Raw genomic sequence first — 13,812 nt, forward strand, 5'->3', positions numbered from 1 at the left:
ATCTCTATAAATCAAAACAAATAAAATTACAAGACTACAAAGCCAATTTAAGTTGTAATATATTTCATACAAAAATCGGTAACTAATTACAATTTGATTTAAACCAGTGATTTTTTTTAAACCCAAATGCTTTATATCACGATTATCTTAGTCGCAATTAAAATCCAGTTGATTTCAATCAGCGAGCCCTGGCTTAGTATCTACTTAACATTAAATAAATGTGTATGATGTTTTAGCTCATATTATAACAGCTATTTTCAATAGAACAGATTTCGTTACATCAAGTATAATGAAACAAATGACTACATTACTTTATTCTAAAGCATCTTTATTACATAAGTGTTCTTTTTTTTCCCCAAACTTTTAGCAATAGCATAGATTTGTATTGATTCTAAAACCATATGTTCTTTCTAGGACGCGTGTATTTAAAGTTATTTCTGACTTGGTATGGCTCATAAGGATCGTCAATGTAGTACTTCTTTTTCTTCCAATAAGGTGTCACCATTTTATCAAACATTATGCACTGTGTTCGTGTGCAGACTACATGCTGTTCGAGACGAAACCTGTCTTTCTCAGACCTCTTATGCAAGCGCTTATGGCACCCCGCACGACGCCGAATCCAAAGACCTGTATCTAGTCTATAAAATCGTGTCAACATTGACTTCACAGATCGTCTTCCACCACTCTTCAAGTTGAATTTTGTGACATTCCTTGATATGTCTACTTGGGGTAGAGTGGCAGGCAAAAGATACCTGGAAAACAAAAACAACCCAGATCAAATTAATAAGTTCTTTATTCCCACATAAAAACGTGGATATAAAAAGACTAAATAACATATAAGGTTATTCAAAAAGATGGACCTAAATTAATTAATTTATATTTAATGAGGTATTAACTTGGACAAGAGAAATCAACATACCAATAAAAAAAAGGAAATTTCAAAAAACAAATAAACACAGGTCATAAATCTTTAATGTATCCGTCACTTCTCCTATAGGGCACTTCTATTCTTGGTAACTAACATAAATATGAACATTGGTGGTAACTAACATAAATATGAAATAACTGTATTACGCAATGCCACTTCCCAAAGTATTCTGACAGTTTCATAAGATCTAGTACCATCATGATAGCAAGAGCGTAAAAAACTAAAATATATAATTAGTGTTAAAAAAAGAAGAGAAAAAATAAGGGGGAAATTAAAAAGAAAACTCTAGAACTTCAACACCTTACGAAAATTTAAGGTATTTTTGAGTATATTTGAGTATATTTTTATATATTAGGTATATTTGAGGTTGGTAAGAAAACAGTCATAAAAACTATACCTCATAAAGGTTGTAACTGAGGTGTACGAGGTTGTATTACATACACTTCAGCTCATTTTGAGGTTGTTTAAAATTCACTTCAAATCAACCAATCTGATGAGGTGATTTTCAAGTTATACAGATTGTTTTTCTGATACTTATAACAAAAAAAAGTATTTATGAGGTATACAAAATTTTACCTCATTTCAACTAAGGAGAGTGAGGTATTTATATAGATGTATGTAGTCATTTTATTGATATCTAAGCTCATTTTGAGGTCGTTTTAAATTAACTTCATATCAACTAGCTCACTTCCCAGAGTTCCGTGCGAGCCGAAGAATGGCGAGTGAGTTGACAATTGAAAGTCTAAGCGAAATTTGGTAAGTGTGTTTAAAATTTATTGATTTAGTTTTATCACTTTTAATCAAATATGCTTCAATTTTCATGATCTTATCTTTCATCCTGATCTTTAATTAAAGTCGGAGGATATTCTTAAAGGCTATTGTTGTAGGCTTAGCAATAAGAGAGAAAAATCAGAATATTTCTCGTAGCTGTTTATGATAGCACTACTGGTAATCCTTACAACATGTTACGTTTCGGCTGAGCCGAGGTGGCTCAGGGGATAGAGTATTCGCTTTCCAGTGAGGTGAGCCGGGTTCGAATCCCAGTGATGTCTAGCCGATACGAATTTTGCATCAGGCTCGCACCAACCACAGTGCTGACGTAAAATATCCTTAATGGTAGACAGACCATGGGTTAGATTACCCTTGCTTGTCACCTAACCATGGGAGGTTTTCGTGGTTTACCTCTTCATGTAACGCAAATGCTGGTTAGTTCCATCAAAAGGTCCTCCATGAAGGCAAATTTTTCCCAATACTTGTTCCAAGAGTTCCCTTGTCTTCTAGATTGGGTTAAAAATTACAAGGCTACGGAGTTGAACATTAGTAGTTGTAAACCCAAAATTGGATCAATTATATTTTAATGTACGACTATATTTTTTTAATGCAACTTTTGTGCTTAAATAAAAATTCAATTACATATGGGCATTGGTGTAATTTATGCAGACAAGTTGATTAAAATCTTGCAAGAATAAACTGCAAATATTTTAAAATTATGGAGAATTTCAAATTTTTACTTATAATTTATTTAATTTGAACTGTTTTCTCTACAGAATTATTTTAAATATTTAAAAAAAGAATTATTAGCAAATAATAGTAAGTCTACGGTCAAGAAATTAACTATAACTTGAAAGTTGATAATATTTGAAGCATGTTTTAGAAGCATACAGGGTGAGTTCTGAAAGTAATGCGCATTTTCTGGGAAAAATAGATTTATTGATCCTATGGGTACAAATGGTTAAAATTCTTCAAAATAGTTCCCTTGTGCATCAATACACTTGCGGAGACGATTCTGCCACGTCTGGAAGGCACCCTGGAACTCCTCGACAGGAATGCCTCTTAGGAACCTTGCAACATGAGCTTGGAAGTTCTCCGCCGACTCCCAGTGCTTTCCTTTCAGCTCTCTTTTCAGTCGGGGGAGCAAAAAAAAGTAACACGGCGCCAAGTCAGGGCTATAGGGAGGCTGGGGCACCAAGTCATCAATTCCAGCAATTCTTCACTGCGCAAAACTCGAACTTCTTTTTGCTCCTCCGTCAACACCTTTGGCACAAGCTTCGCACAGACCTTTCGCATTTGCAAATCCTCCGTCATAATCCCATGCACCACACATTTTGACAAGTTTAGGGTGTTAGCGATTACCTGAATGCTTAACTGACTGTCTGACTTCAAAACTTCACGCACATGCTGGACGTTTTCATCGGGTCGGACTACTGTTGGGCTTCCAGAACAAGGCTCGTCTGTGACCTTCTCCCGACCCTCCTTGGAGGCCTTGCGCCACCATCTACACTGAGATCTCGAAATGCATTCCTCCTTAAAGTTGTCTTGAAGCATGTGATGAGTTTCCGTCGCATTCTTCCCAAGTCGCACACAAAACTTTATCGCGTACCACTGTTCCAGCGAACGAACACTCCATCACGACGTGACTCGATCGAAAAAAATACTTTGCGCGAAGACATTTCCTACCGCTCCTACTGCTTGGAGAGACCTGAGACCAGGCTTGTTTGGAAGGACAAATCCCCCACCACATATTTTGACCAATCTGAGTGCGCTGTGATCATTAGTCGCGTCACAATAAAATCATGTGCATTACTTTTAGAACGCACCTTGTAACACGAGGCTTGACATCAAGAGTCATAAAACGAACGAAAACCTGACTTTTCACATCTGATTCTCATAGCCTGCTTCCAGGTAAGCACTGCCAGGCAAAAACAATTTAAAGTCAGGGTGGAATTTATGCATGTCATAATTTCTCTTAGCATCACGTGGTTATTTTTCATAAATATCAAGTTATTGTTTTACATATTCTAATATTTTACTAACACATGGTTTTGTTGCATTTTCAATAAGTAGTATATGCTTTCTTAAAAATAATATTTTGCATTGTTTTTTTCTCCATCATGTCAAATTGTAAGAGAAGAAAATTAAATGAAGAAAACAGAACATTTAACGTATAGTGGGATATAAATTATTTTTTTATTTCTATGAAAGAAAAAAATTTGTGTTTATTGAGCCATATAGTTTGGACAACTTTGAAAAACGTCATGTCAATAAACACTATTTGACTCATAAAGAACATAAATATTTCAATTTAGAAGTTGAATGTTGACAAGCTGTACTTCGAAAATTGAAAAATGAAAAGCATCATTCACAGGCATTTTTCAAAGACTTTGTTAAGGAAAATACCACTGCAGTTGATGTTACTTACAAAATAGCACACATACTTAAAAGAAAAGCAGACTATTCAGTGACATGTATCGTAGAATCAGTAGACAAGTTATATCCAGAAAAAGTTAATTATAACAATCAATTGCAAGCAATTGCTATATTAGAGCAACTTCGTACACTTCTACAAAATTAAGATGATTATTTTCAAATCAGGGTTGGGTTTTTAGACGTCCTAAACTGGTTTTGGACAGGACACATGGGTTTTACTGTCTTAAACTGTCCTAAACTGGGTAAAACTGTCTTAAAGTGTCCAAAACCTTGAACTTTGGTAAAAGGTAAAAATTCTATAGGTGTAACCATTGTACACATAATAATTACATGTATCAATAAATATTTGATATTTTTTTATACAATTTACTATAACTTATTAAAAGAAAATAATATAATATAACAGGAAAAGGTTTATAATTTTTGAAGCTCCACAATTCATTGAACAACAAAAGTGAATACCTAATCCTTTAAATATAAATATGCTTTTAATACTGATAAATAATATTTTTGCATAAGGATAAATATGGCAATATTAAAAAATAATAATTTTTCTTAAAAAAAATACTAAATTTGTTCAAAAATTAACCTTTTATTTTTCACAATATTTTTTAAAATTTTTTTTATAATTTCGCATCACAGGATGATAAAAAAGACATCTATTTTTAAAAAAATTGTTTTTAAATATAAATAATATATTAGTTTAAATTGAAAATACAAAATAACTGAAAAATGTATTAACATTTTTGAAGAGCATAACATCAGTTTCAGTTACTGACACTGGTGATGTATCACCACTATGCTAAAAAAACTGAACATGAATGAAATAAAAGTATTCTTGAATAGTACTATAGATAAATAAACCTGTTTATGACGAACCAAGCACTTAGTCCCTAATATTTTAACCTGTATGGCAAGGCCAAACTTCAGTTATGTACTATTGAATGAGAGGACCAATTGAACTTGATTCCTGATTAATCTCCCTTTGTTTAAATTGAAGAGTCAAACAATATTAATAAAACATTATACCTTTAAAACAAATATTCTCTAGTATATTTAATTATCAATATGCTATTAGTTCGTTTATTTTACCTCTTAAATATTGTTCAGATAAAATTGTGACATAATTTGAGTAAAAGAGTTTTGGACAAAGGGGTTTTGGACAGGACGGTTTAAACCAGGGTTTAAACCGTGGATTAATCCATTCTGTCCTAAACCTTGCCAACCCTGTTTCAAATGCTTAAAATGAAAGCAGCGTGAGTTTTATATTTTATTTGCACTGTAACTAGAGATTTTCAGTGTTAAGAAGATCTTCTTGTGGTGAATACACTAGCTGGAAAAACTCACCCAATTGACATTTTTAAAAACTTTAGAGAAATGTGCCATTGATTATAATTAAATGCTAGTAATTTAATCAATGTCTGCACCAATGGCACAACTTCAATGAGAGGTAAAAACACAAGATTTGCTGCTTTATTAAAATAGGAAAACTTGAAAAAATTTATATAATTTTACTGCACTTTGCTTCAACAAAATAATTGTGCAAAAAAATTTTTTTGCAAAACTTTATGGAATCATTTCAAACACAACTAGATTCATTTAAATGCAATGCATCAACATGAATTTCAGCAAATGCTAAATTTAGACAAGAAAAAAAAACAGTGTTGATCTACAGTACTATTGCAAGGTTTGCTGGTGTGAGCCGTCAGATAACGCTTTTTATAGAAACCTTGCATTTATGTCTGATATTACGACAAAACAAAATAATTTACATATTTGCCTGCAAAGTAAAACAAAGCATATATATGAAATGTGGAAAAATATCAAACTGTTTCAGAAAATTATCATTTTTCAAAACATTGTTCTCTTGCTTGGATATCTGCAAAACACTTCCCGAAGCTAGCAAAAATTTTGAGTGAGAAAAAAATGTAAAAATTAAACATTTGATGAATATGTTGTGTGATGAATTAATTGAAAAAAATGTCAATAGAATTTTTTTACGAAAAGTGCTGGAATCTGATAGTTTCAAAAACGATCTTAATGCATATTATTAACATCAAACGAATAGCATTTGTGATGGGGTCGTTAAAACAATACAATACATACGGGAAAACATGTGGAAACGATAGATTGAGGTTCGACTGTATATGTAGTTTATTAAAAAAATTTAATAAATTAATTTTATTATAAGTTATTAACCTTATTTGAATAAAAAAGATTTCATATTCTAAATGTTTATTTTAATAAATTACTTAATGTTTTTCTGCATGATTTCTATATAATGTGATAAAGTAATGAAACTATGGAAAAATTATAACAATTTTTAAAAATAAAAAAAAAACTCATTTATAGGTATAACAACTTATACAGCTTTCTTTATCACGCCCTAATTTAAATGTGGTCTCCCATGGTAAAAATTTTCCCCATCTCATCTTAATATAGTTATTTTTTTTAATTGAGTTCTAATCCATTGTAAGAATATAAATCAAGTTAATAAATCAAGCATGAAAAACAAATTTCTTATAGCATTTAATTCAGTTCCTTCATTAATTAATTTTATGATAAATTTATCTATATTGTTGATATTTATTAAAATTAAATATATTTCTATAACTAAAATGATTTATTATTTCAAATTTAAATACAATTCGTTGAAATAAAAAAAAAATATTTGATTATTTTCCTCCTTACATCAATTTGTAACATAAATCAGTTAGATTATGTTAAATGCAAAAGCCTAAACAAATCTTTTATGCTAATTCAGTTTGTCAATATTTGATTTGTTAAAATTATTTATATTTATATTTCTAAAATGTATTCATCATTTTCAGATTAAATACAATTAGGAGAAATATATATAAGGAAAAAATATTTTTAAAAAAAATCAATTATTTACCTTTTAATTTGCAACATCAACCAGTCAGATTACATTAAATGTACAAGCCTAAACAAATCTTTTATGCTATTTCAGTTTATCAATATCTAGAAATAAAACTTAACTATATCACAAGAACAAGGATAAAGTAAATTTTTTCCTCTTACCTAGATAGAATATTTAAGTTATTTCGTCTCAATTGTGTTCCAGATGAAAATAAACTACTAAAATTTCTGCAACTTGCTTCATTATGCGAGAAGAGCAACTGAGGACGAAGAGAGTTAAAGGTAAAACCTATAGTTCAAAAAAAAAAAAGCATAATTAGTAAATAACAATTCATTTTTTTAAAAATTAAAGTTGCAAGCAGTAGGCTAAAAAGTAAATAAGTCTTAAAATTAATTTAACACCAAATTTAATTTATCCATACACATTTGCAAAACTTTTAACGAATGTTTTATTGCTGTGTATGATTTAAAACAATCTGAATCTAAAATTATGGAAAATAAAAACACACAAGTGGTAACAGTTTAAACTATAGCTAAATAGAATTCTCTATTTAATAAAGAAACAAGTCTAAATTAATCATATATTTTCTATTTTATTTAAAAACAGAGCAATTAAAAATAATAAAGGCAGTTTCTAGTTTGTGAATATGTTTAAAAACACAAAATTCATGCAAATTAAACACTAACAACAATCAAATAAATATGGTCAAAATCACGAGCCATGAAATGGATATTAATTTGTCTGGATAATCGATATCCCATAAGAATTTAAACCAAATATTTAACTGACTGTCAGCACGCTTTTTTATGTTAACTATTTTTTATAAACTATTTCATTTTTCATTTCATTTTCCAATTCTCAAATTGCTATTTTTTTACTTAATTTACAGCACTATTTTAATCGACAGTAATTAATTTTACCAATTTTTAAATTATTGTTACTTTATGTTGGCTTCTCAGCAAGTATAATATGGAATATTTCAAGTAAATTAATATTTCTTCAAAAAAAGAAACTTCTATATATATATATATATTCCTTCTCCTTTCATACTTCAACAATTTTAATTTTACAAAAATAATATTTTCTTCAGAAAAAAGTTTGGAAATATTTATAATTCGAAGTCTTGATATCAACTTTAATATTAATTAATAGCGAGCGTTTCTCGATTTTTTACTGTATCTACAATCATGTTTGTCTTCCCCTTTTCCTTAAATGACCTTCATATGTGACATCAGGCTATCCTTTCTTTTCAATATTTTAATTTATTACCAAGAAATTATTTCTCAGTGTAAATCCTCATAAATTGAATTTTTAAATATATATATTCTAAAAAGATTTTCAAGTTGAATTTGATAATTTAAATGTTATTATTATTGGATCAAAATTGAAAAAAAAAATTTTTTTTTAAATTTTAAACTTGAATTTTTATTTTTAATTCTGAAATTAGTACTTAATTTTATTTCTTAGAGGTTGTGTTTGACATTTGAAACATATTTAACCAAAGGGAAAAATTAAAAGAATAAATAAATGGAAAAGATATAGAAATAAAAAAGATTTTAATTTTCACTTCCATTTTTCAATTTCTCCTACATTATGTAATTATAACTTTGCTTTAAATATTTTTCGTAATGTACATTATTTGATAATATAATGAATATAATGTACATTAGTTGATACAGTTTTACACTTATTTTATACCAAAGGTGAAGTGAAAATTTTATATTGCATCCTATAAAGCATAACTATTGCAGTATAGCAAAAACTATTAGCACGAAAATTATGATTTATTTGCAGTCACATACTCTAATATCTGATGATGGACAATGAATCTTACTATGTATTTTTTAGTAGTTAAATTATAAAATTGCATTTTATAAAGAGCAAATATTAATATACTCCAATATCTTCATTTGTTTGAAACAATCCCATCCTAGTAGACAATCTCATAGTGGGCTGAACAGGTAAAAAAAAAAAAAAAAAAAAAATCCGAAAGAAGAAAAAAAAGTCTTAAGAGTTAAGAAGATTGGAAAGTGATAATGAACAGTAGGTGTATACCTTAATATAATTAAAATAAACTACATTAGGTTAAAAAAATGGGATATTAAACAGGACTAAGACAAAAAGAGAGAGATAACTAAAGCAGGAACAAAGCAAGGTTGGGTTTTTGCCGTCAAAAACTGGTTTTTGACATGACAGTGGTAAAAACCAAAAACCTACTGTTTTCTTTCATTTATGGCATATAGCGGACAATATATTATTTTCACTTAATTGCCTTTATAAATGAATGCTGTAAATGATTACTATTGATTTTGCAACTATATACATGTATTCTTATAGAAGGATATACATTCATATAGAAATATTGTTATATACTTATTGAAAAAAGTGATACTTTAATCATTATAGCTTGATTCGCAAAGGATTCAAAATTTTGCATTTCTTAATGGTTAGAAATAAACAAACAAACAAAAAAGCTTGGAACTATTAATAAATTCAAGAACTAAAAAGAAGAATTTAAAATTTGGCATTTCTTAAATATTAGAAATAAGCTAAACAAAACTTTCAAAACTTGTAACTACTAACAAACTCTAAGTCAAGAATGACTTGACATTCTTCAGTAATGTAATATGCCAAACAAAATGATGCTTGGAAATGTTGAAAATTTTGTTTAGTATCCTAATATTTTACTTCAAATACTAGTATGTTTTGATATAATCATGTTGGGAAAATGCAAGAATCTGTTCTTAAATATCTTTTAACAACTTTTTTTCTAATTTTATTGCCCAAAAATGAATTAATTTTAAATTATAAGCAGTTAAACTCAAATAAAAAAACAGTTTTACCAAAATTATGGGTTTTTGACAGTTTTTGACATGACAGTAAAAACCATGGTATAAACCGGTAAAAACCGTCATGTGTCAAAAACTTGCCAACACTGGAACAAAGCCCTCTAGTTTAATAAATATCATTTACACAAGTTCAATATTATTTCTCCATGGAGCACTTTAGGGTGAATGGACCAAGGTTGCAATATAAATTTCTAGAAAGGAACCCTAACCAACTACGTAAAGATAGAGTTATTGGCAGGGTTGTGGTCCTTGAAAAATTTTAGTAGTGATAGTAAATTTAGGTTAATGCAGGAATATATTTCCTATTATAATAGACCACTTTATCGTTAAGTGGTTAAGCGGGCTGAGATTTTCATTCATTAATACTTTCTTTAAAAAATAATTTTTAGTGGTGGTTACACAGAAATTAAAATATTGACATACGTTTTATTTTCATTACCACTTTTTAAAATCTTCAAGGCCAGCAAAAAACCTTGAATTGGAGATATTTTAATGCATTTTGGACATATTGAGAGCAGATTTCAAACGTTTTTAATTCTAGCACAACTAATTAACTTCACGCAACTTATTCACTTCCTAAATCTTTTTAAATAAATATAAATTTTCTCTCAAAATAATCAGAACTCAAAGGTAATTTTTAAATTATAGTTGTTAATGATGTAATCAAAAAATTTTTAAGCAACTTTATTCACAGGATTTAAATATGATTTCCATAATTAATTAAAAATAGCAAAACAAACAAAAACAATTTGATTAAAATAAATAAATAAAAACTTAAAAATAGAGTATCAAAACAGAAAAACTGAGACTGGGTATTTATTTTAATTAATATCTGGTGAATTTTCCATTATCAAATAGTTTTTCCAGATAGATAGTAAAAATCAAATGAAAAACTCATGGGCATTACAGAGATCCAACTTTGGGACGTGGACGAAATTAAAATACATAATCATAATAGCTCTCTAAATTTCACACAAAAGAAGAAAAAAATTTTATGTCTGCTAAATATTTTCAAAAACAAATTAATTATCTCATTCTTGTTTTTAACATAGATAAATTTAAATCAATGATTATTCATACTTTCTTTTTTTTTTATTCATCTGAAATAGTAAAAAAGAAATTTAGAGATTTATAACTATTGAAGGAGACAGATATTAATGATCCCCAACGCCGTCAATGTTGCCCATGAAAAAAACACATAAAATAAAAACTGAAAATAAAAATAAATAAAAACTGAAAATATTATAATAATTGAAAATAAAAACTTAGGTATTTTTTTTCAAAGTTGGGCAAAATTGCAAAGACCTTAATATGAATAAAACACATGAAGATGTTATAAACTAAAGCTTAAAGATGGCGAGAACTGTCAACATTTCCTATATATATATGTATATATGATACTAATTCTGCGTTTGGGTCAGTAAAAATGGAAACCTTACAAAAATAGTAATAGAAGCCCTGGTTGCTCAGGGTATAAAGCATTTGCCTTCCAATGAGGTGAACTGCGTTTGAATTCCAGGAATGGGTGGTCGATATGAATTCCATATCCGCTAGCACCGATCACAGTGCTGACATAAAATATCCTCGGTAATAGATGGATGATGGGTTGGAGTCCCCTTGCCGTCAGACTAACTGTAGGAGGTTTTCCTCTCCATGTAACGCAAATGCGGATTAGTTCCATCAAAAACTCCTGCACGAAGGAAAATTTCTCCCAATGCTCAAGCCAGGAGTTCCCATGTCTTCTGAATTGGGTTCAAAATTACAAGGATACGGAGTTGAACATTAGTAGTCATAAACCCAAAATTGGGTCGGCTGTTCAACGATGGATATAAAATAGTAATCGAGAATTTACAAGTCCATCATCATGAGGATGGTTTATAACATTGATCAAATTAAAATAATAAACACTCAAATTAACTTTACAAGATAACAAATCAAGACAAAGATATTCCTCCAGACAAAAAACCTAAACAGTCATTCTAAATAAGCATTTGACATGAACATGAAATTGTTATTATAACATCAAGATTCAAAAAGAACAAAAATTTTAACATACTCTTGATAAGAGGAGCAAAATTTGAATTTAGTAATCGCAACATTATTTTAAGTTAACTAATTTGAAATATAAATTAAATATACTCATTTATTAACCATTAAATGAGTAACTTAAGTTTAATGACTTCTTAAATTTACTTTTAACGAGTTTACTTCAAAAAAATATAAACATTTTTTAACTTGTCTTCATTTCATTTCACTAAGGTATCGTTTCTTTTTATTAGACTGTTGTTGAATGCGTGCACAATAAAGCTCCAATTTTTATCAAATATAATTTTTCAAACAAAAATATACATTGCAAGCTTTTTGATTGCTTAAAAATAATTTATATAATATTTTATCATCATTCATATTTACAGAGGTTCTTCCAAATTGAAGATGAAACATTATAAAGCTGAAATTAGCAGAGCGAGTCAAGTGACTTTGCATCTCCACTTTTGATCTCTTTTATTAAATTTGGAGTTTTGGATTTGGTACAGAAAAATGAAACTACGGTGTTTTTGTTGATCATTGTTATAAATTACGTCTGTTGCTACTCTAAATGTTAACATAAAATAATTATAAGAGATTACTGAATTTCTGAACAAAAGTAAAATGGCTGGTATTAAAGGTAATCTGTAGTTACATTTTATTCGTATTAATATTGAAATTCTTTGCTTTGACTAATCCTGCATATTCAATTAATACTAATAAATGACCTTTTCATTATTAAAATTTCTATACATTTATTTATATGTATGTTATTAAACCCAGTAAGTTTATTTTGACCAATAGAATTGTTTTAATAAAAAATAGAGTTCTGTGATCACTTATTAACGCATTTAGTAATGATTTATAAGCATTTGACAATGTTGAAATCTTTCTCTTGTCATAATAACATTGCATCCTAGCATACAATATTAAAATTTTATAATAAATAAGCAAAAGTTTTTATTAAATAGTTGATCTTTAAAAGAAACTGCAATTATAATAAAAACTACAAATGTGTATTCTAATTCTTTAATTAAACTAAAAGTTCTTTGATTTTCAAAACCCTTGAATGTTTATAAACATTTGTTTGTTAACAATAGTTTAATACGTTTGGAAGAAATATATTCATTTATTACAGCTAGAATAAAATTTCTAAGCCATTTTTATAATAGCTTACCATGTAGCAATACTTTATCACTTATAACAATACTTATGTACTTTGTTATAATAGTGAACCATTGTAAAAGTGTACTTTGAAGAGTTGCACATTTCTGAAGTTTTTAAACCATTCAGTTTAGCCTTTCATGACAGCAGGTCTTTTTTGGTACATCTGCATTGACATTGCACTTAGGAAAACATTCATTACCTCACATTTGTTAAGCTATAGTATTCGAAGCAATGTTATGAAAATTTTACTTAAATAACCATATTAAATATAGAAATTTTGTTTTCTATATATTTGATGTTATTATTTTACAAACCCTGTTTTCTTGTCTAACTTTGTTCCAACATGAAAGATGTTCCACGTCTGGCAAGTCTTGAGAATGGAATCCTATTTTTTAATGCTTTAAATATGTCTACTTATAGTCCTATCTTCAAATTTTCTTAAGCCAATGAAGTTTTTAATCAAGAATATCACAAATGTTTTTTTGCATCTTTAACATTTATGCAAAATTTATTATTTTTTATTTTATGTGAAATATAGTGAGTAAAATCTTATTTTAACTGTCATTTATTTTTTCATGTGCTTCCTGAAAAACGTTATTGCTGATTGTTAACTTCTTATGTAGCGTGAGTATTATTTTTTTTATAGTTATGCATTTTTTTTTTAAATCTTTATTACAATTTATGTGTAACTTTGTTATAATTTTGATTAGACTATTTAATTAATTATTGTCTGTGGATAACAGTTGAAATGTGTT

At 28.4% G+C, this 13,812-nt stretch overlaps 1 protein-coding gene across 1 annotated transcript; it reads right to left on the bottom strand.

The window, feature by feature from the left end:
- Positions 1 to 311: 311 nt before the first annotated feature.
- Positions 312 to 12,121, bottom strand: mRpL35 (mitochondrial ribosomal protein L35). Its single transcript, XM_016053357.4, has 3 exons — positions 11,922 to 12,121; positions 7,178 to 7,304; positions 312 to 752 (listed from the first exon to the last, which is right to left on the bottom strand). Exons 1-3 carry the CDS (start codon positions 11,962 to 11,964, stop codon positions 392 to 394), a joined length of 531 nt encoding a protein of 176 aa, XP_015908843.2. The 5' UTR covers positions 11,965 to 12,121; the 3' UTR covers positions 312 to 391.
- Between the last annotated feature and the right edge of the window lie 1,691 nt (positions 12,122 to 13,812).

The sequence above is a fragment of the Parasteatoda tepidariorum genome, chromosome 5 (genome assembly GCF_982258835.1).
Source record: "Parasteatoda tepidariorum strain Cologne lab strain chromosome 5, Ptep-v5.0, whole genome shotgun sequence".
In the NCBI taxonomy this organism is placed as follows: domain Eukaryota; kingdom Metazoa; phylum Arthropoda; class Arachnida; order Araneae; family Theridiidae; genus Parasteatoda; species Parasteatoda tepidariorum.

What these genes read in the sequence shown, in the direction of transcription:
- mRpL35 (XM_016053357.4), bottom strand. Translation starts at nt 11,964, where the DNA reads ATGTTGCGATTACTAAATTCAAATTTTGCTCCTCTTATCAAGA. An exon ending in TTTTGCTCCTCTTATCAAGA is followed by an intron (nt 7,305 to 11,921) that starts GTATGTTAAAAT and finishes TTTGAACTATAG; the next exon opens with GTTTTACCTTTAACTCTCTT. An exon ending in AACTTAAATATTCTATCTAG is followed by an intron (nt 753 to 7,177) that starts GTAAGAGGAAAA and finishes TTTGTTTTCCAG; the next exon opens with GTATCTTTTGCCTGCCACTC.